Below are 25696 nucleotides of genomic sequence, written 5' to 3'. Positions count from 1 at the left end.
CTCTGCCCCCTCGGCCTCCCAGCAGCCCCTCGCTCGCGGCTCCAGGCCTGGGCTCACACAACCCCCCAGCCGCTGGCCCTAATCCCGGGGCTCAGCCGGCCCTTGCTCGTCACTTCCCGGCTCAGAGCGAGAGAGCGTCTCAGCAGAGTTTCCATGGTAACAGCGCCACCGGAATAGCTCGTGCCTTCCCCCCCCGAGCTGTGGTGGGGCTCGGCGGCCGCTAGGCGGCGTCCCAGCTTCCGCCAATCAGGCTGACAGCCGGAAGTGTCGTGACCGGCGCGTTTCCTGGAAACGAGTCCGGGCCGGGCGGACCGGAGCGCGCGATGGAGGCGACGCCGGGCCCGGGGAGGCAGGAGGGCCCCAGCTGCCGGGTAAGGAGACTCCGCAGGGGAAGCTGGGTTGTGTCTCTAGGAGGCAGTGTGCCGGGGCGAGGGGGGAGGGTTCTGTCCCGCCTCTGCTGCAATGTCGGGCAAGCTCCCGTCCCCGCTTGGTCCATGGTTTGCACTGCGAAGCTCTTCCGAGCTTAATCAAAGCGGGGCTGGGATCGTCCCACTGCCAGGAGCCCGGGGCACGCCCAGCAACGAGACTTGTGATAAGATCTGTCCTCAGAGTTGTCAGCGCTTGTAGGTGGGGGAACATAGTGCCCTGTGTGAGTCACGGGGGCATGCTGGGGGTGGGGGAGGTACATGTCTGGAGGGCTGTCCCCTGTGTATGTGCCTGGAGGAGAAGAAATTGTGTGCCGGGGTGGAGGGAATGAGAAACAGTCTCTTCTGGAGGACATGTGCCTCTGGGGCGAAGTCCCTTGTGTAAGGGGTAGCAAGGAGAGGGATGAATGGGGCAGAAGACAAATACCTTGTGGGTGGGCTGATGAACATGGGAGGGCAAAGTCACCTTATGTATGAGCATGTGTGGCACAATGCAGAATCCCTGCATGGGAGGGATTGAGAGAGGGGAAGTTGCTGGAGATGAGAAATCCAAACTGCCCAATGTTGGGAGAATTGTACAGCTGTAGAGTATGAGGTGGTTGGTTTAGACCCCTCTAGGTGGGGGCAATTCTAGAGAGGACAGGAAACCCCCTTCTGCTGGAATGAATATGCTGGATCAGACCAAACGGAATGAACAGAACAGGTAATCATCAAGTGATCTACCCCCTGCCACCTGTTCCCAGCTTCTAGCAAACAGAGGCTAGGGATACATCCCTGCCCATCCTGGCTAAGAGCCATTGATGGACCTCTTCTCCAGTAACTTACCTAGTTCTTTTTTGAACCATGTTCAAAAGAGGTGTTGTAGTTCTGGGCCAGGAGAGGGGTAGGACTGGTGGATGAAGACTGCCAAGGTGTGGAATTGGGTTGGTTTCCATGACAAACTCTGTCTCACATGCCTCCTAAAATCAACCAGCTGGAGTTCGCTGTGCAGATGAACTGCCAGGAATGCGTGGATGCTGTGCAGGCCTCTCTGCAAGGAGCAACAGGTGAGAGACACTCCAGCCCTCTCATTCCCATGACAGCTGCTGTGGGCTCCTGCTGTTTTCACCATGCCAGGGCTTTTCCTGCAGGGCTCCGAGTGCTGGACATTCGGCTGGACTCTCAGAGTGTGCTGGTGGAGACTAGCATGAGTGCTGGGAAGGTGAAGGGCCTGTTGGAGAGCACAGGCTGCCGGGCTGTGCTGAAGGGCATGGGGAGCAGTGAGCCACGTGAGTATGGAGTCCCTGGGTCATAGCCTGAAAGGAACAGGAGATAGCATGGGGTAGCGGCTAGGAGTCCCAGTCTATTGCTATGGGTTTTATTCCTGGCTCTGCTGCTGGGCAAATCCCTTCCCCTCTTGGCACCTGTGTTTGGCTCTTTAGGCTTTGAGCTGTGCAAAGCAGGGACTGCTTCACACTGTGTGTCTATGCTGCACCTGAAACCGGGGAAGGGCATGGGGTGTCTGGTACCTCAGGGGCCCCAATGTGAGATGAGTGCCTCTATATGATTTATCTTGTGTAAGGTAGTTTTATGACCCTCATCACTGTAGTATTTGGGTGCTTCACAGTCTTTACTGTATCTACCCTCACAGCTTCCCTGGGAGGCAGGGCAGTGCTATTATCGGGAAACTGAGACACAGAGAGGCTAAGGGACTTGCCCAGTGTCACACAGGGAAACTGGGGCAGAGCAAGGACTTGAACCTGGATCTCACAAGTCCTAGGCTAATGACCTAGCCCCTGGGCCATACCATAATATACAGAATGGTTCCCAGTTCCACTGTGCTGCATGGCCAATATCTTCCCCTTCCCTAAACAGCCTGTGCTGTATTTCATCCTCTCAACTCCTCCTCAGGGAGTTCTTGGACACTGGTGCTACTCTGCTTGCTATGCTGTCTGGGACATCTTAGTTGGGGAGGGGAATGCAGGTGGCAGTGACTGTCTGTGTCCACCTGACATTGCCCTCCCTTTTAGAGAACCTTGGTGCAGCTGTGGCCATGATGTCAGGCTCCAGCCTTGTCCAAGGGGTGGTGAGATTCCTGCAGGTCTCCCCAGAGAAGTGTCTCATTGAAGGGACCATTGATGGTCTGGAGCCAGGGTTGCATGGGCTGCACGTCCATGAATTTGGGGATGTCACAAACTCTTGTGACAGGTAAGAGACCTCTCCCCTGCAGGGAGGTGTTGCTGTCCAGTATAGCAGCCCGGGGTTTGCAAAGGTACTTATGGGAAATGGGTGCCTCCCAACTTAATGGCATTTAGTGTCAAGATTCCCATTTAACAGATGGGGAAACTGAAGCACTGAGAGACAAAGGGAGGGATCTTCCTAAGGTCAGTGGCAGGCCCTGTAATAGAACCCAGGGCTCCCAGCCCAGTGCCCTCTCTACTAGGCCCTCCGTTTTTCAGCAACAGTGTCAGCAGATGCACTCTTCACAAGTTTAATGAGATTGGCCTTTTCTTGAAGAGCCTCTCGGGGAGGCACGGAGACACAGCAAGAGGACACGAGCTGTGAGGGGATGAGGCTGTTTCCCAGTTCAGCTCCTTCCCCTTTGGCCAGTGCACATTCCAGCCCTGTGTTGAAATGTAGAGTGGAGCAGGTAACAGGCCAGATCTCTCTGGAGGCTGTGGTGTGAGGCCTCTGCACTAAGTCATACTGTCTTCCTTCTTTTCCCCTCAAACAGTTGTGGAGACCATTTCAACCCAGACGGGGAGCGTCATGGGGGCCCACAGGATGCACACAGGGTGAGTTCTGGTCATGTTCGTGCATTCTGCCCTCACTGTCAGTGCTGGCTTCAGTGCCCTTTGGTAACGCTAGCGGGCACTGCTGCAGGGAGAGGAGTGAGTGCCTCTGCGGGGGGTGCTCTCCTCTCTGTCAGTGCTCACCCCAGTGTGATGGAAGGGGAGGCTGTGCTGCATGGAGCTGGGGGCTCAGTAGGGCACTCTCCCCTGAGTCAGTTCTGTGGGTGACTAGGGGAGAGTGGGTGACTTGATGGGGGTGCTCTTCTTTGGCAGTCAGTGCTGAGGAGGCACGGGGGTTGACTCAATAGAAGGCAAGCCAGAATGAAACAGTCAATCACCTGTCCAGAGACAGCAAAGACTTCAAACATTGCAATTCTCCAAGAAAAGGCACCTTTCCCAGTCCTCAGGCTGCCACATTCCTGCCTCTGCTGCTCTTGGGGGCTTCTGAGCAATGGTCTCCATTTGCATGCCCACATTAGTTGGCTCTCACTTTGCCATATGGGGCCAGACACAGCCTAGCTTTGAAACAAACTAAACTGAAATACTTGTCCAACACAGCCTGATCACAGCCCACAGAGTCCTTATCCACCTCCTTGGAAAATAACAATTGTTTTCTTTGAAATTTTGAAAAACAAACATTTCCCCTCAAAATCTTTCCATGAAAATGTATACAATTTTTGTTTTCAAAAACTGTTTTCGGTTAAACATAAGGTTTTGGGGCCATTTCTTTGTCAAAATTCCAGAAATATTCACCCAAATACTGGTTTTGGTTGAAAAGCTAATTTTTTTTCAGCCAGAAAAGAATTTGAGTGAAGAAAATTCGCTCTGATCTTGCTGTGTTTTGTGGTTCAAGTCAAAGTTCCCAGGGTCTGACTTTGTGGGTGGATGCTCTGTTCCAGCATCTCGGAGACCTTGGCAATGTGCTGGCTGGCAGCGATGGAAGGGCAGACTTCCAGATGGAGGACACCCAGCTAAAGGTGAGGTCCCCTGATCTGCACAAGGGATCGCTGGGGAGACACCAGTGGGAGCTGTGTCAGATTAGGGCATGTTGAGGGTCCTACTATTCCTTTCAGAAAGGCATCACTACAGTGGATCAGAACAGCGAGCCCATCCAGCTGTCTCACAGCTGCTTTAGAGGAAGGGGCTCGCAACCCTCCATTAGGCTTTGATGGGATAACCTCACTCTAAGGAACATTCCTCCTGACCCCATTTGCTAGGGGAAGACTCTGTGTTGAAATGGAGGGATAACTCCTTTCCTAAGCTCTAGGTTCTCCTAATTATAACTCCGGACACTTGATAGAGATGAGGAGAATGTCGAATCCTATTAAACACTTTTGCTCTTAGGGATATCATAGGAACAGATGAACTGCCTGAATAGCTCAGACCCATGGGCCATGTCGCTCAGGATCTCTTCTTCCACAGGGCCCAGCACCAGGTGCTTCAGAGGAAGGCCTGCCTCCAGTAGCTGATGTGGGATATTCTGCCCCCAGCAGTAGGTCTCACCCTGGTCTCTAACAGTTAAACTAGTCAAAACCCTGAAGCAGTAGGTGTAATATCCCAGGTGGGAAGGAGGGAGCAGAAAGAGTATGTAGCAGCTTGGGGCTCCCTCTGCTTTCCCTTCCTCTAGTCAAAACCTTCCGTCAGCTGCTCTTCTGGGAACTGCAGGAGTGGGGTCTCATCTTCCCTCCAGACTCACCCCCTTCTGGCCGATGGGCCACCCATATGGTGCAGTGGGACAGGGAGCCGAGCTCCTGGGGAGGGGACAGAGGCTGAGATGGGAGCAGTCAAAGGGAAGGTAGGGTGCAGGGGTGAGCCATTATTCCCTGAGAGTTCCTTTAGAGCTGATTGCACTTTCCCAAGCTCTAGGATACAAGCCCCTCTCCAAGCTGTGCCTGGATGCACTGGTTCTCATCATGCAAAAGTCCCTTCTCAGGACTGTACTGGGCTCTGCCAGGGGAGCTGGGGATCCACACATGCAACAGGGATGGCCAAAGGCTGTGATCCTTCCTAGGTCTGGGACATCATCGGCCGCTCTCTGGTGGTGGATTCTGGTGAGGACGACCTTGGCCGTGGGGGTCACCCACTCTCTAAAGTCTGTGGGAACTCTGGTGAGAGGTGAGGAGCCAGGGGGAAGAAGTAGGTGCCAGGGGAGTAGCTCAAGGCAGCATCTTGCTGGCACAAATACTTGAGGGTCAAGCTGACAGACCGGGCAGCAGCATATAGGAATGGGATCAACTGTGAGCATGGGAGGAAAGACGGCTTAGCCTAAGGGAGCTACAGGAAGTTGAGGGGGGTCAGTGTCTCTTCCTCTCCTTATCCCTCCTGCGAAAGGGGCATGAGGCAATAGTGGGATCAGCAGCTATGGTCAAATGAGAGGTTAACGCCTCTTTATTGTACTCTTGCACTGTAACGAGTAAGATGTGTCTGGCCTTGCCTGACCTCTGACTGGGCAAATGGCCAGGTCATGGGACTGCCCATTCAGGCTGCAGTGGCTGGCGCCCCTGGCAGCACAGCATCTGCTAATGCTCCCTCCCTCCCTTCCAGGCTGGCCTGTGGGATCATTGCCCGATCTGCTGGGCTGTTCGAGAACCCCAAGCAAATCTGCACCTGCGATGGCGTGACGCTGTGGGAGGAGCGGGAGAAACCAGTGGCAGGGCCAGGCAGGAGGATGCTTGGCCAGCCTGCCTCTCACCTGTAGGATTATGACTTTCCTTTCTCCACATTGTGCCTACTGGTTGTTGCTCTATGCTGGGGCTCAGTGTGTTTCTAACATCAAAGGGGTGGCACTTTGAGCCTGCAGTTTGGGAGAACTGACGTGAGCTTTAGGGGGGGACTAGACTTCTCCACAGCATCCCTGTCTCATACCGCAGTCTCGTTCTTCTATTGCCAGGCTTTGAGCAGTTTCATGTCCTGATCCTTCCCCAGCTGGGTGCTGCTAAACTCGCTACAGACAATGTCTTCGTTTTATAGGGGACCTGTAAATAGACTCTGCAGTTTTTTGCTGCTTTGGGATTTGTAAAGGCAGTGAAAAAAGCATCTTAATATTTCCTCTCTTGCTTATTTGTTCCTTTTTAAACAGCACGTATATCAAGGGTGGTTTTGCTGGGGGAACTAGAAAGGGGGAGGCAGGGAGCTTGGCAGCTCTCTTGTGATTGCTTTTGCACTAAGTAGATGGGTTGGGGGATTGAATCTTTAATAATAAAATATTATCTAGTTCATATCTAGTACTCTGAATCAGCATATCACCAAGCACTTTACAAAGGGGTTTAGTATCATCTGCATTTTACATATGAGGAAACTGAGGCACGGGGGGCAGTGATTTGGTCAAGGTCACCTAGCAGGCTCGTGGCAGAGCTGGGTTTAGAACCCATGTTTCCCGAACCAGTGCTCTTTCTGCTAAGCTACATAAACAGATAGGACATTGTCATTAGTTGTTGGAGTTACATAAGTATCTACAGGAAACCTGCAAAAGTTTCTTTGAGCTCAGGATCAAAGTTCCTTGCTGCTTTACTTTCCCGACTGGTTTGGGAAATCTGTCTGGCAGTAGCCAAGGCTGCAAGTGCTGTGGATTGCATGCATTGCAGAAGAGGAAGTGCTGAGCTACCTATGCCTGACAGATGTTTCTAGATAACTCCAGCCTGAGCATAGGCAGCCAGAGAGGAGGGCCTGGGTTAGGCTGCAGCCTGTTTTCCATTTAAAATCAACTGTGGAGGCTGAGATGACTTTGAGTATCTTTCCTGTGCACTGAATCTGTCATTAAATATTTTCGTGCTTGCACCCTGCTGTCTTGCTGCCCAAGGTGATCAGCTGCATTGTGGTGGTGCCCAGTCCTCTCTCTGACGTCTACTGTGCAAGATGCTGTATAAATTCTCTGGGATAGGATCCAGGAGGGGGTGGCAGGTGCCCTGGAGGTGGGGGATTCGGGAAACGGGGCTCCCTAATCTCCCAGCAGGAGAGTGGGGGAGACCCCCTCCCCCTCCCAGCTGGGGCGAGAGGGTTGGGGATGGAGTAGGTCTTGTGACAGAAGAAGAACATGGTGGGGTCACTGGGTGTGGACGGAGCCTGCCTATCACGGTGCCTTAGCCTGAGGGCGAGACCGAGCACTCAGCACGTGCGTAGCGGGTGCACCATTTTGTTTACTGGCCAGTTAACAACGCAAGGTCAGGCTCTGCGCATGTGCCCGGAGGCCCGGGTAGGTGTATTCGTCACTACGCAAGGGAAGGGACACGCCGGAAATACGCAGGCGCGCTAGGGCTGGTGGCGTGGACTGTGACGGATGTAAAACAAAGGTTACAGACGGTTGGGCCTCGAGTGCGCAGGCGCAACGACGTTGCTAGGAGAAGAGCGGAGGCGCGGATGGAGAGGCAGGAGTGCGCAAGACAACAGCAGCACGCAGGCGCGGCATTAGCCGAGGGTCGCTCTTCGCAGGCGCAGTTGCTTGTAGGTGGTGGCAGTTAGCGCGCTGCGCAGGCGTGTTGGCGGCGGGGTGGTGCTTTCCTCTTTCCTTCCCCTCTGAGCGTTCGGAAGGTCTGAGGTCCTGCCGCCATTTTGTCAGCGTCCCGGTGCCAGCTCGGCCGCGGCCATGCGTCCCGGAGTGAAGCTGTTCGTGGGGAACGTGCCTGAGGAGGCCACGGCCGAGGAGCTGGGCGAGCTGTTCACGGGCGCGGTGGGCCCGGTGCTCGGCGTGGCCCTCATGAAGCAGTTCGCTTTCGTGCACCTGCGGGATGAGGCGGCCGCTGTCCGCGCCATCGCCCAGCTCAACGGGCACCAGCTGCACGGCCGCCGCATCGTGGTGGAGCCATCCCGCCCGCGGCCCACCAACACCTGCAAGATCTTCGTGGGTAACGTTTCGGCGGCCTGCACCAGCGGAGAGCTGCGGGCGCTCTTCCAGCAGTACGGGCCCGTAGTGGAGTGCGACGTGGTGAAAGGTACCGACCCCCCGGGCTCCCTAACATCCCCCTCCCCGGTACCGGCCCGTGGTGGAGTGTGGTGTGAAAGGTATCAACCCCGGGACAGGGACCCCCGCCCCCCCACCCCGGATACCAGCTTATGGTGGAGTGTAACGTGGTCAAAAGGAGCGACTCCAAGGTTCCCTGCCCATGGTGGAGTGCGACATGGACTCCTCCCACCCATAGTCCTGGCTGGTAGTGGATGCGACGTGGTCAGAGCCCGACCCCTGGGATATCACTCTTCCCGGGACAGGGACTTCACACACCTGCTACCAGCCCATGGTGGAGTGCGACACGGTGAAAGGTACCGACCCCTGGGTTCTCTGACCCAGCCCTGGTACCTGCCTGTGGTGGAGTACAACGTAGTCAAAGTTAGTGACCCCCAGGATCCTCAAGCCCCCCACCCCTGGTACTAGCCTGAGGTGAGGCAATGTGGTCAAAGGAACCAACCCCTGAGATTTCCCGCCTCCCCCCAGTCCCTAGAGATTCTACTCTCTCAGTACTGGCTCATGGTGGAGTGCGATGTGGTGGAAAATACTGACCTCCAGGTTCCATGGCCACCTGGTGCCGACCTGTGGTGAAAGGTTCCCTCTGCTGGGTTCCCCAGTCGCCCCCACCCCAACTTTGGTACTATCCCATGGTGGAATGCAACATGGTAAAAGGTACCAACCCCTGGGCTCATTTTCCCTCCTCCCTCACAGACCCATGGTGGAGTGTGATGTGGTCGGGTGGTTTCCGGCACTCCCCACCCTCAGTACAGGCCTGAGATGGAATGTGATGGGGCACAGATGCCAACTCTCTCTTCCCCCATGGGGTAGGAATCCCTTCAACCAACCTCTCCCTGGGGCTGGAATCCCCTCTCACCAACCTCCTTTCCCAGCAGTATGGGCCCATGAGTCATGATTAAGGCTACGATTTAATCATGGGTATTTTTAGTAAAAGTCATTGACAGAAACAAAAAAATCATGATTTATACCATTAATACCCCGACTGAATCTTAGGTGTGGGGGAAAGCCCGTGGCACCAGCTGTAGAGGGGGAGCTACTGGGGATAGGGAGCCTTGGGGGCCAGCGGCTGCTCCAGCACCCTGGGACTGATGCTGAGAGCTGCCAATCTGTGGCTGCTCCTGCTGCCCTGGCACCGTCAACCGAGCGGCTGGCTCTGGGGCCGTCTAAGCGGCTGAGTGCTGCAGAAAGTTACGGAATCCATGACTTCCGCCAAACACGGAGCCCTAATCATGATGGAGTGTGTGATGAGATCCCTGGAGTGCAGCCTGGGACTGTGGGACCGCTGTGCCCCCTGAACTTTCCAGCCTGGGCTGTCTCTCACAATACCTTGCTAGTGACCAGCAGTAAACCCCTCCAAGCACTGTTATCATTCAGCACAACTGCATGTGGTGCCACACACCCACCTAGATTGCATGAATGCTCCCAGAGCCACTCATGAATCACACAGGGAAAGGCACTAACCCAATCTTCCCAGCCTTGCATCCCAGACACTGCTCAAGATGAGTAATGCAGATTTATTAATTGGTTCACCACTTCATCAATGGAAAGTGGATATACATCAGCCTTTGCAAAACCTGAGCAAATTTGCCACACGCTTCATACAAACTCACTGCTAAAGAGAAACAGTAAAACAAATTTATTGACAACAAAAGATTTTAAGTGACTGAGTGTTACGCACAAAGTCAGAGTTAATTACCAAAAGTACATAAAATATAAGCACACAATCTAAAATCTCAACCCTGTTAGACTGGGTAACATCTAGATCAGGGGTCTCAAACTCAAATGACCACAAGGGCCACCTGAGGAATAGTACATTGGCCTGAGGGCTGCATTACTGACCCTGCCCTTGGCCCTGCCCTCACTCCACCCCTTCCATGAGGCCCTGTCCCTGTCCCACCCCTTCCCTGCCCCTATTCCAACTCCTTCCCCAAAATCCTCTCCCTGACCCCAGGAGGTGCAGGTGGGGTGAGTTGGGGGCTCAGGGCAGGGAGTCGGTGCGGCAAGGGGCTCAGGGAAGTGTGTTGGGGTGCGGCAGGAGGTCGGGGCAGGGGGTTCAACTGCAGGAGGGGTGTGGCATGAGGCTCAGGGAAATGGGTTGGAGTGTGGCAGGGGGTCAGGTGTAGGGTGCAGTAGGGGGCTCAGGGCAGGGGGTTCGACTGCAGGAGGGGCTTCGGGGGGGGCGGGCGGGCTCTGACCTGGTGCAAACTGGGGTCAGGGCAGTCTCCCTGCCTGCCCTGCCCCTGTTCTGCTCCGGGAAGCGGTTGGAATGTGGGGGAAAAGAGGAGCAGGGGTGTGTGTGTTGCTGTTGCTTCAGGCACTGCCCCCAGCATCTCCCATTGACAGGGAATGGGGAACCGCAGCCAGTGGGAGCTGCTGGCTGCTGGGTTGGAGCAGCTCTAGGTAAACGCTGGGGGGAGGGCGGAGGGGCCATGAGGAGCTCATGGGCCACAGAAAATAACCTGGCGGGCTGCATATTTGAGACCCCAATCTAGATTTAAGCAGTTTTTTTCACTGAACTGGATTTGGAGTTCATAGTACACAGATTTCACACTTGAAATCTGGGTCAGTCTCCTCAGTTGGAGTCTTCAGAGTGTCCTTGTTGCTTGCAATGTAGGTGGGTGAAGGAGAAAGGCCCAGCATGGGGCCACTATGTTCTGTTTTATTCCCTCAGTCCCATGTGCTTGTGGATCACAAATCCAGGCATGTCTGGGGGCATTGCTGTCTCCAGCCAGGATTGAGCAATTCCCCTGGTATGGCCTCATGCAGGTGAGTCATTGAATTATAGCTCCTTTGCTTGGACAATGGTTGTTGATGTAACGTTTGGTTACTTGCCTTGCTGTTGCCCCTGGGGAGCTATTATCTGACTGATTCCCCAATTGACAGCATGTTTTAGTGACAACCATACAACACAATTCTCATAACTTCATATACATTAATGATATACATATATGCATAGAGAAATGACTTTCAGCAGATAACCTTTCCCAGATACCTTATAAGGCATGCTTTATATGTAAGATCACGGTTATATCAAAATGAGGAATATGGGGGTTACAGGACGCTCCATCAAGATATAGAACGTCAGAGTGTAACAGCTGAAGATATCAATCCTCTCAATGGAGCAGGGCCCACACCACACAACTAAGTCTAATATCTTGCTTCACCCTAGCAATTTCAGCCTGTGGTGAAGTGCCACATCATTAAAGATACTGACCACTTGATTATGGGCAGACACTTCCTCCCTCTCTTTCCTTTTCTTCCCAGCAATATGGGCCTGTAGTGGAGTGCCAACATCCTCATGAGGTGGAGACCCCCACCAATATCAATCCAGCAGTATGCATCTGTGAAGTGAGATGTTACCATATGTACCAATTCCCCACATTTTTCTTGGGACATATACTACCCCTAACTCCTCCCTGCAGCAGTGGGGGACTGTGTGGCCTCTTTAGCAAAGCATATAACATCAAAAGTACCAGTCTTCCCATGGAGCAGGTATTGCCCCCAATCTCTCTGTCCTGCAGTAGTGGGGAGTGGCAGAGGCTTTTTCAGCAACCTGGGCCTGAGGTATAGAAATTGCCCCCTATCTGGGGGCAGACACCCCTTCTAATCCTTCATGAAGCAAACAATGCCCCCCAAATTCCCTGTCTTTGCACCAGCAGGGAGTTACTGGAGTTCTTTTGGCAGTATGAGTCTTTAATGTGACCTAAAAGGTGCCGACTGCATCAATCCTCACTCTCCATGGGGCAGATACTCCCCATAACCCCGTGCCCCCCATACATACACCAGAGATGAAGGGGTTGTTCCAGGTATTGTGGCAGAGTGCAACATCAGCAAAGGTACTGACTGCTCCCAACCCCCCTTTCACGGAGCATTTACTTTCTTCCACCAGCAGGTGGGTAAACATCCACTCTAAACTTCCTGGGGCAGCTACTTACTTAATCCATATTCTTCTGCCACAGCAAGGAGCTGTGTGAGGCCTCTTCCAGGAGTATGGATGCATGGAAGAGTACACTGACAAAGGTATTCACCACCCCATCCCACCTCACCCCTTCAAGGAGCACGTCCCCCTCTCAATTCAACCCCTATACCTGCTGGAGATGTGAGGTCTCTTCAGTTGGTACAGGCGGGTGATGAAGTGTGACATCAAAGGTGTCAACAGCATCTAACATTCTCCCAGTCCTTCTCTGTGACAGTGTGGTCTTTGCAGGTGAGTGGAGGTGCTCTTCCAAGGGGAGAAGAATGCAGAAATAGGGCACAACCATTGCAGCAGCCAGAAGGTTGAGGGGAAGAGTAAAGGAGCAGAGATCTCATACAACCTGGTCACTGTCAGGAGAATCAGAGGGAGACATGGATAGAGGAAGGATAGCAACCAGAAGAGGAAATACGGGGTCATATTTTGGATGGTGGAGCCATCAGGCAGAGTTCAAGAGACAGTGGAAAGAACCCCAGCAGCTTCCTTTTATATCAGTCTGACCAATATGTTTCATCCTCTGGCCCTTTGAAGTCTGGTAACATTTTCGAGTGAACGTGGGAGTGTATGGGCAGGAGAGATTAATGGGGTAAATTGGACAAGACAAATATAGTCTGAGGATTTAGGTTGCAGGGCAAGAGAGAAGGTCTAATAAAGCAGGAGAGATGAGTGAATAGGATTCACAATTATTGTTCTAGCTTCACTGGAATTTGGCAGACTTTATAATCATTAGAGTCAACTGTTTGACTACTATCTGATGAATGCTGCTGAAATTCATTGAACAATATATCTTAAATTATCAGCTACTCCATCAGCTCCAGTAACGCAATTATTACATAAAATGATGATTTAAGTTCTGGAGCTAAACAATTACCGTTGCTTTCTATTGAAATATTATGGTAGCACAGGCATTTATCTCTAGCTATTAGACTTAGATGTAGAGTTAGTACCTGTCAGGTACATTTCTCTAAGCCTTAGATAGTGTCCTCAAAGGTGGATAAATTCTCATACGTGCACCCTGAACCATCAGGCAGTTCATGAGCCTATTGTCAAATACATCATTTCAGAGTTGCCAACACCTCTCTACTTGTCCTGGAATACCAGTGATATGGGCCAGTGACTGGGTGAGGTACTGTTGAAGGCAACCACCCTACTTCTCTCCTGCATAAAAATGCCCTTTTATATCCTGCGCCATTTTCTAATGTCCCGGAGCCGCCGTCATGTGTGATACTTATAGGGGAACATTTAATGGACATACTACCATCACCCCTTTCCCTTATGTAGGAGCTGTACATTGAGTGAGATACATTAGCTATGGTATCTCAGGGCCAGTAACCAATTTGGCACTCTTTTCAGCTTCATGCCACCTTTGAATGCCTCATTCCTCTAATTACTTGTATAATCAGAGGTAATTTCTCTGCTCTCTAGGACACAGTCATGGAGCAGGGGTTGGTATTCCTTTCCGTTGCATCTGCAGAGCTGTTTCGAGTGATATGAACCTGCCACCAAATGCAACGTGTAACCATTTCTCCTTTACTAGTGTAAATACCCCTTCCAGGCCAAGCCTCTGTGCCCATGCAGATGTTGTTAAAAACAATACCATAACAGCCAATCAGCTACAGTTCTGTTGGAGCCCATATACACCTGTATCATCCCAGAACTTCTAGGGGACTGCACAACTTTGAAGAGCTGGCCAAAGCCCATAATCCAGGGTAATGAAAGGTAACAGGCTTCCTTGCCTCAAGGGCTTGGGAGCAGTTCCATCCCCAGAGCCTAGCAGGGGGAATAGCAGTAGCTTTCTGTGTTAGTGCTCTCTCTTCCCCCTTTCCTCTTATTTCCTTTTAGCTATCTTTCTCTTTTGGTGCTATATTATTTTCCTTTACCACCTTTTTACTGCCTTTTTGTTTGTCTATTTGCAAAGAGCTCCATGCAGCCTCCCTTTCCTCTAAAGGTACACTTCATGGCACAGGAAATATCCCTTAATCTTGGTCGACCCCTTGCCCTTTCTCATAGGGGGTTAACTTTCTCTTGCTTTCAGCATGGTGTTTTGGGAGAAAATAATTTTCCTAATCCAAATATTATGGCTAAAAAGGGCCCCCTCTCCCACAGCAAATACCCCTAACTTTTCATCCGCTATATTCAAATATTGTGTGGCAGACTTCCCAGCTTCCTGGCTCAACCAAATGAGCCCAGTGTACTCAGAGTCCTGTCTGCACATGAGCTGTGTGTTTCTTCTGAATGTTATAAAGTTCTTCATCCAGGGCACTGAATGAAAGGCGGCATTTCCTGGACCTAATATTAAATACAACATGCTCTCCCCATACTGTGTGCTGCCTGTTGCTGCAGTTGGGCTACCGTTCTCTCCTCGGGGCCCAGCTCAGCTTTGCAGTGCCTGAGTGTGCCATGGACTCATTTCAGAGTTTGGTGGCGTGGAACAATAGCATCTCTAATTGCATAATTATTTCCCCTTTCTACTGAGGTAAATAAGGCCTCTTACACATGGTCCCAAGAAAAAACTGCCAAGTGTCACCTGTTATATGGGCTAGATTTGAGTGACCTAGACTCGCGGTTGATTGTGATCTGATTAACTGTAACCAACAGAACATGTGTGTACTAGTGCCACTGGAGGCATGGTCTATTAACTTTTTCTTCACCGTAAATAACAATCCCTTCCCTGTGCCATGCCTTGCACAGCCTGATTTGAGGATGGAGAAAGATCTCAATTTTGGTGTTGCAGCTGCAGTTTTTCCCTTCAAAGGATCTTGCCAGCCTTTCTGCCCAAAGCTTTGGCCTAGGGCTTGATGTTTTGGGCTCAGGCCTGGGCCCAAGTCCCCCATTTAGCATGAGAACCCTTCGCTATGGCCCTCTGCATTTTTGTACTGATTTGCTAATACTGTTGCTGAGTGTCTTATCCTCAAAGGTTGTATAGCAAAGTTGCTGCTTTTTCCTCTACCAGTCATCACTTGACCTGACCAATTCAAGAGTATTCAGCCTGCCTTCTGTCATGCAATTTATATAATTTATGCCACGTGCCAAATGTTCACCATATAGGAACTGACCAGCACAGATGCTTCCATATGCTTTGTTCATTGAGCAATAGGGAGCCCTTTCTCCAGGGTTCTAATGTGCTCAGAAAGTACTGAGCTTTGGGATCTGTTTTAATTCAGGAAGAGAATGAAAGAACCAAACCATAAATAGTGGTGATGGCTCTTCTGTAATTACTGGAGAAAGTGAATTCTGAGTGATTCACCTGAATTGCTTTAATGCCCTTATTTTCACTTGCAGGTGGTTGATAAAAGTCCAGTATGGTGTAATCTGCACAGCCAACTCAAGTGTGTTAAGATGCTTGCTGACTTCTCAAGAGACTTTGAGAGATTTATTTTTCAATATTTTTAGCTGCCTAGGTCTGAGCAAGTCATGATTCCTATAGCACTACTCTATTTGGACTAGATTACCAAGGGATGTGGGAAATTCTTCATCAGTTGGAGTCTCTCTGTTGAAATTGTAAAAAGAACAGGAGTACTTGTGGCACCTTGGAGACTAACAAATTTATTTCAGCATGAGCTTTCGTGAGCTTTAGCTCACTTCTTTGGATGCATAGAATGGAACACACAGACAGGAGATATTTATACAAACAGAGAACATGAAAAGGTGGAAGTATGCATTATTAATGATCACTTCAAAAGTTTTTTTTCTCCTGCTGATGACAGCTCATCTCAATTGATTAGACTCTTCCTGTTAGTATGATTATAATGGTCCCTTCTGGCCTTAAAATCTACAAATTTAATCTGTGAATCTGTTTTCATAGACCTGATCATCACACATGAACAACAGATTGTTATGCCCACTTACTGAAAGATTGCACCATAACAGTATTGCTGAAACTACTTTTCTAGTGCAGAGTCCTTGGGACCACCTACTTCTATAGGCAGAAATCAGCTGCAGCATTACTGGTGTCCAAAAAATACCAGCTTCTCACCATTCACCAAACATGAAGGGCAGTAACAAGGGCAGGCAAGAGCTCCATAACTCCTTGAAGTATATAAGGCCTTGCTGAACTCAGGGGAAATCCCAAGGTTTCATTTGGCCCTGCTGGTAATAGCAGAAGGATGGTTGTGGGTACTTTTAAGAGAGCCTGTGAGGTATTGGTGCAGCTGATGTGTTTCGACACTGCAGATATTGTTGTCTATACAATCGGATGTTTTTCTAGCACAACAGTTTGGATCACTGGAAGCCAGCCTTGCTGGTAGGGACCCATTGGGCCAAGTGAGCCTTTGGGAAGGAGGGATGGGGTTGTGGGTACAGCATGGCCCCAACTCCTTCATTTCCAGATTAAATTTGGTATTTCCATTCTGTTTTGTTGGTTGAGAAAGACAGCCTATTTGTGAAGTAGGACAGCAGAAGCCATGTTTAAACACTAAGAATCCTTACCATGGCACTTATGAGTTCCCAAGCCTACAGAACCCCTGGAGAGGTGCTCACCAGGGACAGTGCAGCTTCCCATGTTGCTGGTCCCAAGTCAGCCCTTGCATACTGGGATTCAGTACACTGGAAAAGTCTCCAAAAAAATGATCTTGTGAGCTGTGCTCAGCCTGCTGAGAATGTCTAGTCCATGAGTAGCCAGTTACTTTCTCCTCCTTGTTCATTATAAAAGGCTGGAGACTCTCCAGAGGCAAATAAATTGAAATGACTTGCCACGGCCCTCAATATAGGAGTGGAGGAATAGCACAGCCTGGATTCTGGATTGTAGCAGGGAAGTTGAGCAATGGGGTTTGTGTGGGCTGATTTTCATCCCGTGAGCCATTAATTCGCACGGTGTCCTCTGCGTGTAGGGGTTGGCTCTATGTCCTCTAGAATACAGGGATCTAAATTATGAAATATTGGATTAGGTATTTGCTTTGTGTTCAGTAAAATTCTAGTTTCTTGTAAGTGTATTTTTTCTAAACTGTTTTAGAATTACTGCTGTTGGAACATTCCCTAGCTCCTGAGGTGTCATAAATGTCACTTAAAGTGTTTTGCTGGTATAGATTGGAATTATGCTTATAAGAAGATATCAGTCTAGATTTCGGTGTGTAAGATAGTTATCTGAGCCTCTGTAGCTTTGAATTTGCTATACAGACACCCCCCCGACTTACCCAATCGTTCTGTTCCAGAAAGCCTGATATACAATTTGAGTTACATAAGTCGGAAATGTATACCCGTACATTATGCAAAAAATTCCACAACTCGAAAATCCTATTTCTATTTTATGGAACTTTATCCATAGGTGCGAATTTGTGTAGGTCGGGTCTTGCATAACCCTGAGAGAGTCTGTAGCTATTATATTCAACCTGAGGTCCTGCCACAGACTATTTTATTTATTATTATTTTAGAAAAAACTAAGGGTAACCATACTGTTTCTGTAAGTGAGAGGTGATGATACCAAATTATTAATGTATGTAGACTTTAAAATAACTCCTCCCTGTACTGCAAGTGAAAATGTCAGTGGATTTGGTTTTCTAGTATGATGCAGTGCAGAAAATGTGCCTTTTTAAATAAAAAATAAGTTGAGAAACTAGAGGTAAATCTTCCTGAAATACTAAATTTTTCGATGTAATTGTAAAGCTTACCCCATACTAAGTTTCAGGATTATTAAAGTCAGAATAGTCAAGTGGCTGCTACTTTTTTGGCTTTTTAAAATATAAAAGGCGCCCAGTCTCGGTTGTAGATGTTCAGACACACTTGATTTTCACATATATTTAAATTGATTGTTCACTCCACTGACTAAATATATTTTATTAAAGATCCTTTCATAGATATTAAATACAGTCCTCTTAACCCTGTTTAAGTTTGTATTCTGCAGTGTAATACCTTCGACAGACTAGCGGGTTCCAAAGTAGATTAGTTTGGATGTTTTTGCAAGATTAGCATGAGCTGCTGGAAGAATCTCTAGTTTGGCTAGTATTAGTTTCCTTCCTGAAATTTCAAGAAAACTGTATTGGTTACATGTTCTTTAATGGTACAGAATGAACCAAATTCAACTCTTGTATGACTCCATAAACTTCAATTTGGCTCAGCGTGTTCAGGACTGAATGAGACAATATTGCAGAACTTAAGATTTTGGGAACTATTTGAAGGTATTTGTAAACAAACCTACTGAGCACATGGGTTTCTGTCTGTACCATGATTAGATACTGGTGGTTTTTTTTCTACATTTTTTTAGAATAGACTGCAGTTTTCATAATGTCGCAGCTATGATAAATTGGGGTAAATTAGTTGCTAGCCCGCAGTTTATTGGGAAGGCTACAATACAGACTCTCTTTATACTCAAACTGCATTTAAGTAATAGCAGAGAGATGCGCGCATCTGTTAAGTATTCAATCCTGTAATAAAATGTCTTGTCTTCTTCACTGATAACCCTCTGTCTACTTTATCAGACTATGCATTTGTTCACATGGAGAAAGAAGCAGATGCAAAAGTTGCCATCGAAAATCTTAACGGAAAGGAAGTGAAAGGAAGAAGAGTCAATGTGGAACTCTCTACTAATGTTCAGAAAAAGGGGGCAGGACAAAATGCCCAGGCAGGCACCAGTACTGACAAGAGCAAGAGAGCAAGTGTGGACTTTAGAGAGAAATATCAACCCAAGATCGACGGTTATGAGCAGCTTAGGCCTACAGACTCTACATATCCATCAGTCTCTGCAGGATACGCTGCATCCTCTCTCTATGATTATCAGCAGCGCTTCGGTGGTACCAACCCTTCAAGCAAATACAACTCCTTTGACACTCAGACAAGACAAGCATCTCCCTCATATTTTGGAAGGGACAGAAGCCCAATTCGACGATCACCAACAAGAATCGGCTTTGCCACTGTGTCGCTACCCATGACAGCACAACCAGCATCCTACAGAGCTCAGCCATCAACTTCACTGGGTGCAACCTACAGAGCCCAGCCCTCTGCATCTCTCGGAATGTCTTACAGACCCCAGCCAACAACGGGACAGGCAGCATCTTACAGGGCCCAGCCCTCGACCTCACTTGGAAATACTTACAGAACCCAGTCCTCTGTTTCACTAGGAGCTTCTAATACCCAGCCTGCAGCCTCATCACTGAATTCCTACAGCGCCCAGGCTGCTGCTTACAATACCCAGGCTGCAGCTTCCCAGTTAGCCTCTTATGGGGTCCAGTCCACAGCAACACTAGCATCATCCTATGGAGCTCAGCCTTCAGCCTCGCATGCAGCCTCTTATGGTACTCAGCCTGTGGCTGGTTACTCAGCCTCCTATGGAGCTCAGCCAACAGCCACACATGCAGCCTCTGCCTATGCAGCTCAGCCTGCGACTGGTCACACAGCCACTTATGGAGCACAGCCTGTGGCCACACACGCAGCCGCCTATGGAGCCCAGCCTGCAGCCAGCCACTTGGCTTCTTATGGAGCCCAGCCTGTGGACAGCCACTCCACTTCTTATGGAGCCCAGCCTGCAGCTACTCTCTCAGCCTCATATGGTGCTCAGCCTGTGGCTGGCCATTCAGCCTCGTATGGCGCCCAGCCTGCAACTGCTCTCGCAGCCTCGTATGGCGCCCAGCCTGTGGCCGGCCATTCAGCCTCGTATGGCGCCCAGCCTGTGGCCGGCCATTCAGCCTCGTATGGTGCCCAGCCTACAGCTGTGCTCTCAGCAACCTATGGCGCCCAGCCTGCATCCGCTCTGGCTGCATCTTATAGCAATCAGTCTGCAGCAGCTTCCTACAAATCACAGTTCTCTGCTCCACTGACCACACCCTATAGAACACAGTCTTCAAACTCAATGTCAGCTTCATATACAGCACAGCAGCCCTCCTCCGTTCCCTTGGCAGTCACTTTCAGAGCTCAGTCTGTGACTGCCTATGATGGACCAACCCAGCTTGGACAACAAGCAACCCCGTATTTGGGACTGTCCCAGTCTGCTGCTGCTGCTGCCGCCATCGCACCACCATATGAACGCACCCGTCTGTCTCCTCCACGGAGTGCTGGCTATGATGATCCTTTCAAAAAATCATCTGCTTTGGCTAAAAGGTATGCTGCTAAGCCAGTGATAATACTTTGCACATAAATAGAGCCTCTCATCCAAGGATCTCGATGTGCTGTCCAAGGGACTAGAGGCAGTCAGACTCAATACAAGTCTATTGGTCTTCGCCTTTATAAACTTGGTTCTGCTTCACCAAAAGGTGGAAATTCCCCTGCTAATACATTACACTAACTTACTGTTCTGGAAGCATTGACAGGGTGGGAGGTGAAACTTGATGCATTATTAAAATGACAAAATGGCTTCCCACTCTGGCAGTAATACAGATCCTTACCTAGTCTACCCCCTTACAATTTCTTTGCTTCTGGTGCGTCTGGCTAGGGTGAAGGGTGGGATAACATGCTGGCGTACCCCTCTTACTGGTCTGCAGATTCTACTGGATATTTATTTAGTGTTTTCTTACAGTTTTGTGTGAAAGTTGCAAGATTGGCAGCCCTGGGGCCTGGAAATTTCTTCTACCTAGGGCATGTATACCCCAGACAATGGCATTGCAGATTTCTTGCACTCTACCACAGACAGTGTGCCTTATCCCTCACTTGGAACAACAACTCTTAGGGCTAAGATGGGGAGTTCAGTTTCTCTCACAAGTTGGCACCTCTACTTAGACTGCGAATGAAAGACTCAAACTACTGTCGGTTGTGGTGGTGCCGTGTTGTAGGTGCCTGTTCTCTAGAAACTGGACTGAGACCACCGTTACTGACCTGGACTGGATTTTAACCAGTGTCCTCAACCCCACAAGTCATCAGACCAGTCCTCCCTATTTTCAGTGCTTAATAAGTAAATGGGCTGCATTTTTTAAGAGAAATGGCAGGCGTATCCAGCTCTTGCTTTCCCATGTGCTATTTACTTGTCTAAGAGTTGGGGGAAATTTAACATGTATATTTGAGGTATCCACTGAAGGAGGTAAAAGACAGTTAAGGAACTGTTCTGAAAAGAACTAATTAACTCACAAGTTCCTCTGGTTTGCCTTAGTGAGACATGTACTAATAGTGTTGCTCTGCGGGTACTGTCTTCTTTGGAGAGATTCTGATCTCTCATTAGGGTCTCCCCAATATATACTGCTTAACCAGGGCGCTGTTAGGCCATTATCACAGACCCTTTCGTTTTATTCATTAAATGTCTCTTTTCTTGACCAGGTACAGTTCTGACCGCCGTTTATCTGACCTCTCAGATTACCGTCGTTTAGCAGACTCGCCACTTGTGTACCGTCATTCGCCGACAAAGTCCCCGCTGGATTATCGCCGTCTTCCAGAAGTGCATTCCGACTATGCCCGTTATTCGGGTGCCTATGGCGATTATATGCATACTGCTCGGCTACATTCTAATTACCAGCGCCGCCTGTAGTGGGGTTGGGGTTCCTGTTCCAGATGGGGGCAGTATAATTGATTACATGTTCCCAACACGCTTTCTTAGCATAAAGCCAATCTGCGTCTTTACTAGGCTGGCTTCCTCATTCAGTTCTCTGCAGATTCTGAGTTACTAAATTTCCTTCCCTCCCATGCTATCTCAGGTGTCATTACAGCCTGCCATTTTGGCTCTGTTCCTTCATGTCACTTGATTAAAGAATTATTTGAGGCGATAGTATGAGGCGTCTCTGAGACATGCTACTACATCCAACACAAATAGCATTCTCCTGGTCTTTACTTTGGGGGATTTTATTTTCAGCTGCCTTTTTTGTTGCGTTTTTAGAATGATCTGAATTTTTTATCTCAAGAAGAACCTGTGCTGCAACCCCAGGAACGATGTAGACGACTGCTGCACACTGTGTCTTTGAAAGTCGAAGACTCGAGTTCCTTCGTGCTCCAGTAGGGCTAAGAATGCCATAGCATATCTGGAATCGGTTTTTGTTTGCGACTCCTGATGCTAATGTCTCCATTAATAAGACATAAGCTACTCCTGCAGGATTCCTAATAAATGCAATTCACAATGACTGTTGCTCAGTATTGTTTTTATAACCCGAGCAATTGCTTTCTCTGAATAGAAGAGCATATGCTCTTTTATGTAACATGAAAATCCTTTTTCTTTTTACACCGGTGTTAAGTTTGCAGTAGATGTGATGTTCGAATCTATACATCTGAAATGAGTTAGTTTTTGTATTGACTGTAAATAAAATGTGGGCTATTTACAGTTTAGAAAGTTGTCTGGTGTATTTTTTTTCAGTTTAATTGGTTTCAGGGGTAATGTCCCATGTTCTTCCTTTTGTCCTAAAGGTAAATCAAAGGACTTTAATGAGTGCATACATACAGCACCACTGCAAGGCAGCCAGATCTAGGGAAGAAATGTGATAGCCAACTGGTGCACAACAGTAAAGAGAGCTGGAGTATTGTCCGAGAGCAGGCCAGATCTCTGTTCTTAAGATGTTCTGTAAGATTTATTGTTGGATCATAGGTGTACCCCTTAACAGACATGTCGGAGGTCCCGGGGAGCTTATAGTTTAAACAGAAAATGTGCTTGGGAGAAGAGCAGTGGGTGACTTCATTTCCTAAAGTGGGTCACCTATCTCCTCTTAATTCCCATTCCAAAGTACCTTTCCCCAGGAGACTGCTTGGTACCAGATTCATCTACCTCTGCAGCGTGGAGCTCTCCATCAGCTCTTCTGGGCATTTAAACCTACAATTTAAAGGTATTAGGTGTTCGCCATCTACATGATGCCAGAATTGAACTTCCAGTCCCTGCCCTGAATTTGTTACAGCATAAATTAGATCAACATGGAGCCTGAAACTGATAAAGGACAGGCATAGAGAAGGAAAGGACAAGGGCTAAGGAAATGTCTTGCCTTGAAAGAATGTTCTGAAACTTCTAAGTAAGGCAGAGTAGCTAGGAAGAAGCAAGTGGCCTACATGTTTAAGGGCAGACTAAAGGAATGATTTCTGAAGGACTGAAAATGGGGAACAGGAAAAGGATGTGTCTCTGGATGAAGACTAGTGTGGAATCAGAGGTGAGGTTAGCAAAAGAGGGGAGAAGAGGTGAACTGTGAGGGCAAGGATCAAGGAGGAGACCCACTTTCAAGTGGATTGGGGTGGGAGTGGATTTGATGAATGTTAGAAAAGATCGGACAAGAATGGTTGTGGCATGCTGGACTTTAGGGCATGTTACATCTGCAAGGATTAAGGATATTCAAAATCCCAGCTTGCTTCCTGGACTCTTCCTGATGTTCCATCTGGCTGCACCTACCACATAACATCATTGTCATCCACTGGGGTAGAACCTGCTCGCTCCCTTGTGATGGCGACACCAGTGGGTTTTTTTATTAGTAGCAATAATGTTGCTGCTCTTTCTAGGAGCTCTTTGAAGTGGAGTGATTTTGATGGACATCTTCGTCACAGGCCAGCCAAAGCGATGACTCATTAATTTCCTCCTTTAGGATGCGAGGCATTTTAATTCTTACTCTAGATTGTGTTCTCTATTGGTGAGGGCTTCTTTCCCGCTATAGGTGTCTCCTGCGTGGTAGTCGGGGCCGGCTCCAGGTTTTCTGCCGCCCTAAGCGGGGGGAGGGGGAGCTGCGGCAATGCAATCGCGCTACTGCTGAAGACCTGAATGTATTGCCCTAATAGTGGCCAGAGTGCCACCCCTTGGTATTGGCCACCCCAAGCACCTGCTTCTTTAGCTGGTTCCTGGAGCCGGCCCTGGTGGTAGTGAATAGTTTACCTTTGTATTTACTCAGTCCCGTCCTAAACCAAGAGGACTGATAATGTGACTTCTCATCAAGCTTCCTTTGTGTAGTCCATGCGGTGTAGCCATCTCGCCAGACTGAGATTCTCTCTCCAAATTGACAAATGCAGGAGCTATCTCAACTTTTTTCTAGAAGATACATATTTTTGTACGTTTGTCATTTATATCTGATTTTGAAATTGATGTGGTATGCAGTTGCCTTGCCTATTGGGTGGTTGTTTAGATTTTGCTTCGCTTACTATATCCACAAATATTTAGCCTTCCAATATGTTGAGTGAACCTGTTTAACTTCTTAAAATGCACTTAAAAATAAATGCAGACAGGTAAATGATTAAACTTGAGTAGGAAAACAGTTTCAGTTGGAAACTTAGATTATGGTTCAATGATTTTGTACTTAGAAAATTTTGAAGTTCTGTAGTTATTGGAATTGAAAATATAGCTGTGGGTGTGAACTTTTTGCAATTTTTTTAGTTTTTAGGTAACATTCTCTGCTCCATCTCAAATATCCAGTCCCTAGTACACTTGCTGTTGTGTAGCTGTTGAACATCTGGGTTGGATGTGGAAATTTAAGTTAAACATGTTCTAGATTAGAAGAATTTTTTTAACTTTAGGTAATTCAGCTTTGTCACTCATGCATGTAGAAAATGGTTTCTGTCCTTTGGGCAGAATTTAGTTAGGTTATGTACATACCTCTGTTCTGAATCTCACTCAACTTGTGTTTAAATGCTTTTTTATCAAGCCAAAAATCTTTCTCAACAGTTTTATAATCACTTACTATATGAGTAAGTAGCTTTGTACTGATTGTAACTGATTTTTGTGTTTTTATGTAACTAGTAACACATGGTTGATTTTTGATCTTATATGCCAAAGTTTGAGGGTCTTTTCATTGCTAATGTTTATTAAAATGTCTAGAATGTTTTTTGTATTCTTCTGTTTGCCTTTGAATTGTGAAATTCAGTAGAAGCTCATTTTATTTAAAAAAAAAACTATCTTGTGTTCTAATCCTAGTTTTTTGGGAGGTGGGATGGGAGGGTTAAATTTTAATTCTATTAAATGATGGGGGGAGGGGATTGGCAAGAGGCTGGATGTGAAAATTAAGGTGACAAATTCAAACTGGAGAGTGTGGAAAAAATACTATCTTTTACCAATTAGCAGTTCCACAGACTATGTCTACATTTAAAATGCTACAACAGCACAGCTGTGCCACTGTAGCGCCTCAATATAGACACTCACTAAATCAACAAGAGGTAATCTGGTGCTGTAGTTAATCCACCGCCCTGAGAAGTGGTAGCAAGATCAACAGAAGAATTCATCCTTTGACCTAGAGCTGTCTGCACTGGGTGTTAGGTTGGCATAGCTACATCTCTAAGGGACAGTGGACTTTTTTCACACCCCTGAGAGATGTAGCTATGCCAATGTTAAGTTTTCAGCATAGACCAACCCTAATTGTCCCAAGGCAGCATTAAGAGCAAGAGTTTGAGGCTTTAAAAAGGGATTTGACACTTATGGCAATAACAGCCATTTAAAAAATGAAATTAAACATTTGAGGGATATAAGCTAACCTGCTTCAATTGGGACACAAACAAATCTTTAATATTAGGACTCAGGAGGAAACTCCTCCAGGGGAAGCTTCCTCTTATCTCCAAGGGCTTGCTTGTCTACACTTAAAATGCTGCAGCTGCACTGCTGTAGCAAAGATGCTATCTATGCCAATGGGAGAGCTCCCATCACTGTAGCTGTATCAACAGAAGCCCTCCCATTGACATAGCGCTATTTACACTGGGAGTTAGGTCTGTGTGGATTTTCCATGCCCCTGAGCAACATAATTATTCCAGCATAAATTGCTTGTGCAGACAGACC

The 25696-nt window shown here is 48.3% G+C and overlaps 3 protein-coding genes across 7 annotated transcripts in view; 2 read left to right on the top strand and 1 right to left on the bottom strand.

Annotated features, from left to right (window-relative positions):
* Window positions 1–231: 231 nt before the first annotated feature.
* CCS (copper chaperone for superoxide dismutase) lies at window positions 232–6973 on the top strand. The gene is made up of 8 exons (XM_030570668.1): window positions 232–371; window positions 1399–1471; window positions 1556–1693; window positions 2435–2612; window positions 3139–3199; window positions 4096–4173; window positions 5208–5311; window positions 5741–6973. Exons 1-8 carry the CDS (start codon window positions 324–326, stop codon window positions 5892–5894), a joined length of 834 nt encoding a protein of 277 aa, XP_030426528.1. The 5' UTR covers window positions 232–323; the 3' UTR covers window positions 5895–6973.
* Window positions 6974–7061: 88 nt separating this feature from the next.
* LOC115655325 (RNA-binding protein 14-like) lies at window positions 7062–24761 on the top strand. Of its 5 annotated transcripts, none has more exons than XM_030570648.1 (3): window positions 7062–8124; window positions 18540–20154; window positions 21301–24761. In XM_030570648.1, the coding sequence occupies exons 1-3, from the start codon at window positions 7779–7781 to the stop codon at window positions 21506–21508; spliced, it is 2169 nt and encodes a 722-aa protein (XP_030426508.1). In that variant the 5' UTR covers window positions 7062–7778; the 3' UTR covers window positions 21509–24761. The 5 variants fall into 5 exon arrangements, with proteins under 5 accessions (XP_030426508.1, XP_030426512.1, XP_030426510.1 ...); XM_030570649.1 differs by lacking the exon at window positions 7062–8124 and adding an exon at window positions 11488–12173; XM_030570652.1 differs by lacking the exon at window positions 18540–20154 and having other exon boundaries at window positions 21854–24761.
* LOC115655327 (RNA-binding protein 4B-like) overlaps window positions 16247–25696 on the bottom strand; it is a 35609-nt gene continuing 26159 nt past the window's right edge. Inside the window, exon 3 of the mRNA XM_030570665.1 lies at window positions 16247–16988. Coding sequence (XP_030426525.1) covers window positions 16927–16988 — 62 coding nt within the window. The 3' untranslated portion in view covers window positions 16247–16926. The remainder of the gene's footprint in view (window positions 16989–25696) is intronic.

Source organism: Gopherus evgoodei, chromosome 7, assembly GCF_007399415.2.
Source record: "Gopherus evgoodei ecotype Sinaloan lineage chromosome 7, rGopEvg1_v1.p, whole genome shotgun sequence".
Taxonomy (NCBI): Eukaryota; Metazoa; Chordata; order Testudines; family Testudinidae; genus Gopherus; species Gopherus evgoodei.
This window is presented reverse-complemented; position numbering and strand designations above follow the sequence as displayed.

Excerpts from the sequence above, each read along its gene's own strand:
- CCS (XM_030570668.1), top strand. The coding sequence starts at position 324 with ATGGAGGCGACGCCGGGCCCGGGGAGGCAGGAGGGCCCCAGCTGCCGG. Across the intron at positions 3,200-4,095 it reads GCCCACAGGATGCACACAGG|CATCTCGGAGACCTTGGCAA; the intron begins GTGAGTTCTGGT and ends GCTCTGTTCCAG. Across the intron at positions 5,312-5,740 it reads TGTGGGAACTCTGGTGAGAG|GCTGGCCTGTGGGATCATTG; the intron begins GTGAGGAGCCAG and ends CCTCCCTTCCAG.
- LOC115655325 (XM_030570648.1), top strand. The coding sequence starts at position 7,779 with ATGCGTCCCGGAGTGAAGCTGTTCGTGGGGAACGTGCCTGAGGAGGCC. Across the intron at positions 8,125-18,539 it reads GGAGTGCGACGTGGTGAAAG|ACTATGCATTTGTTCACATG; the intron begins GTACCGACCCCC and ends CTACTTTATCAG. Across the intron at positions 20,155-21,300 it reads TCATCTGCTTTGGCTAAAAG|GTACAGTTCTGACCGCCGTT; the intron begins GTATGCTGCTAA and ends TTTCTTGACCAG.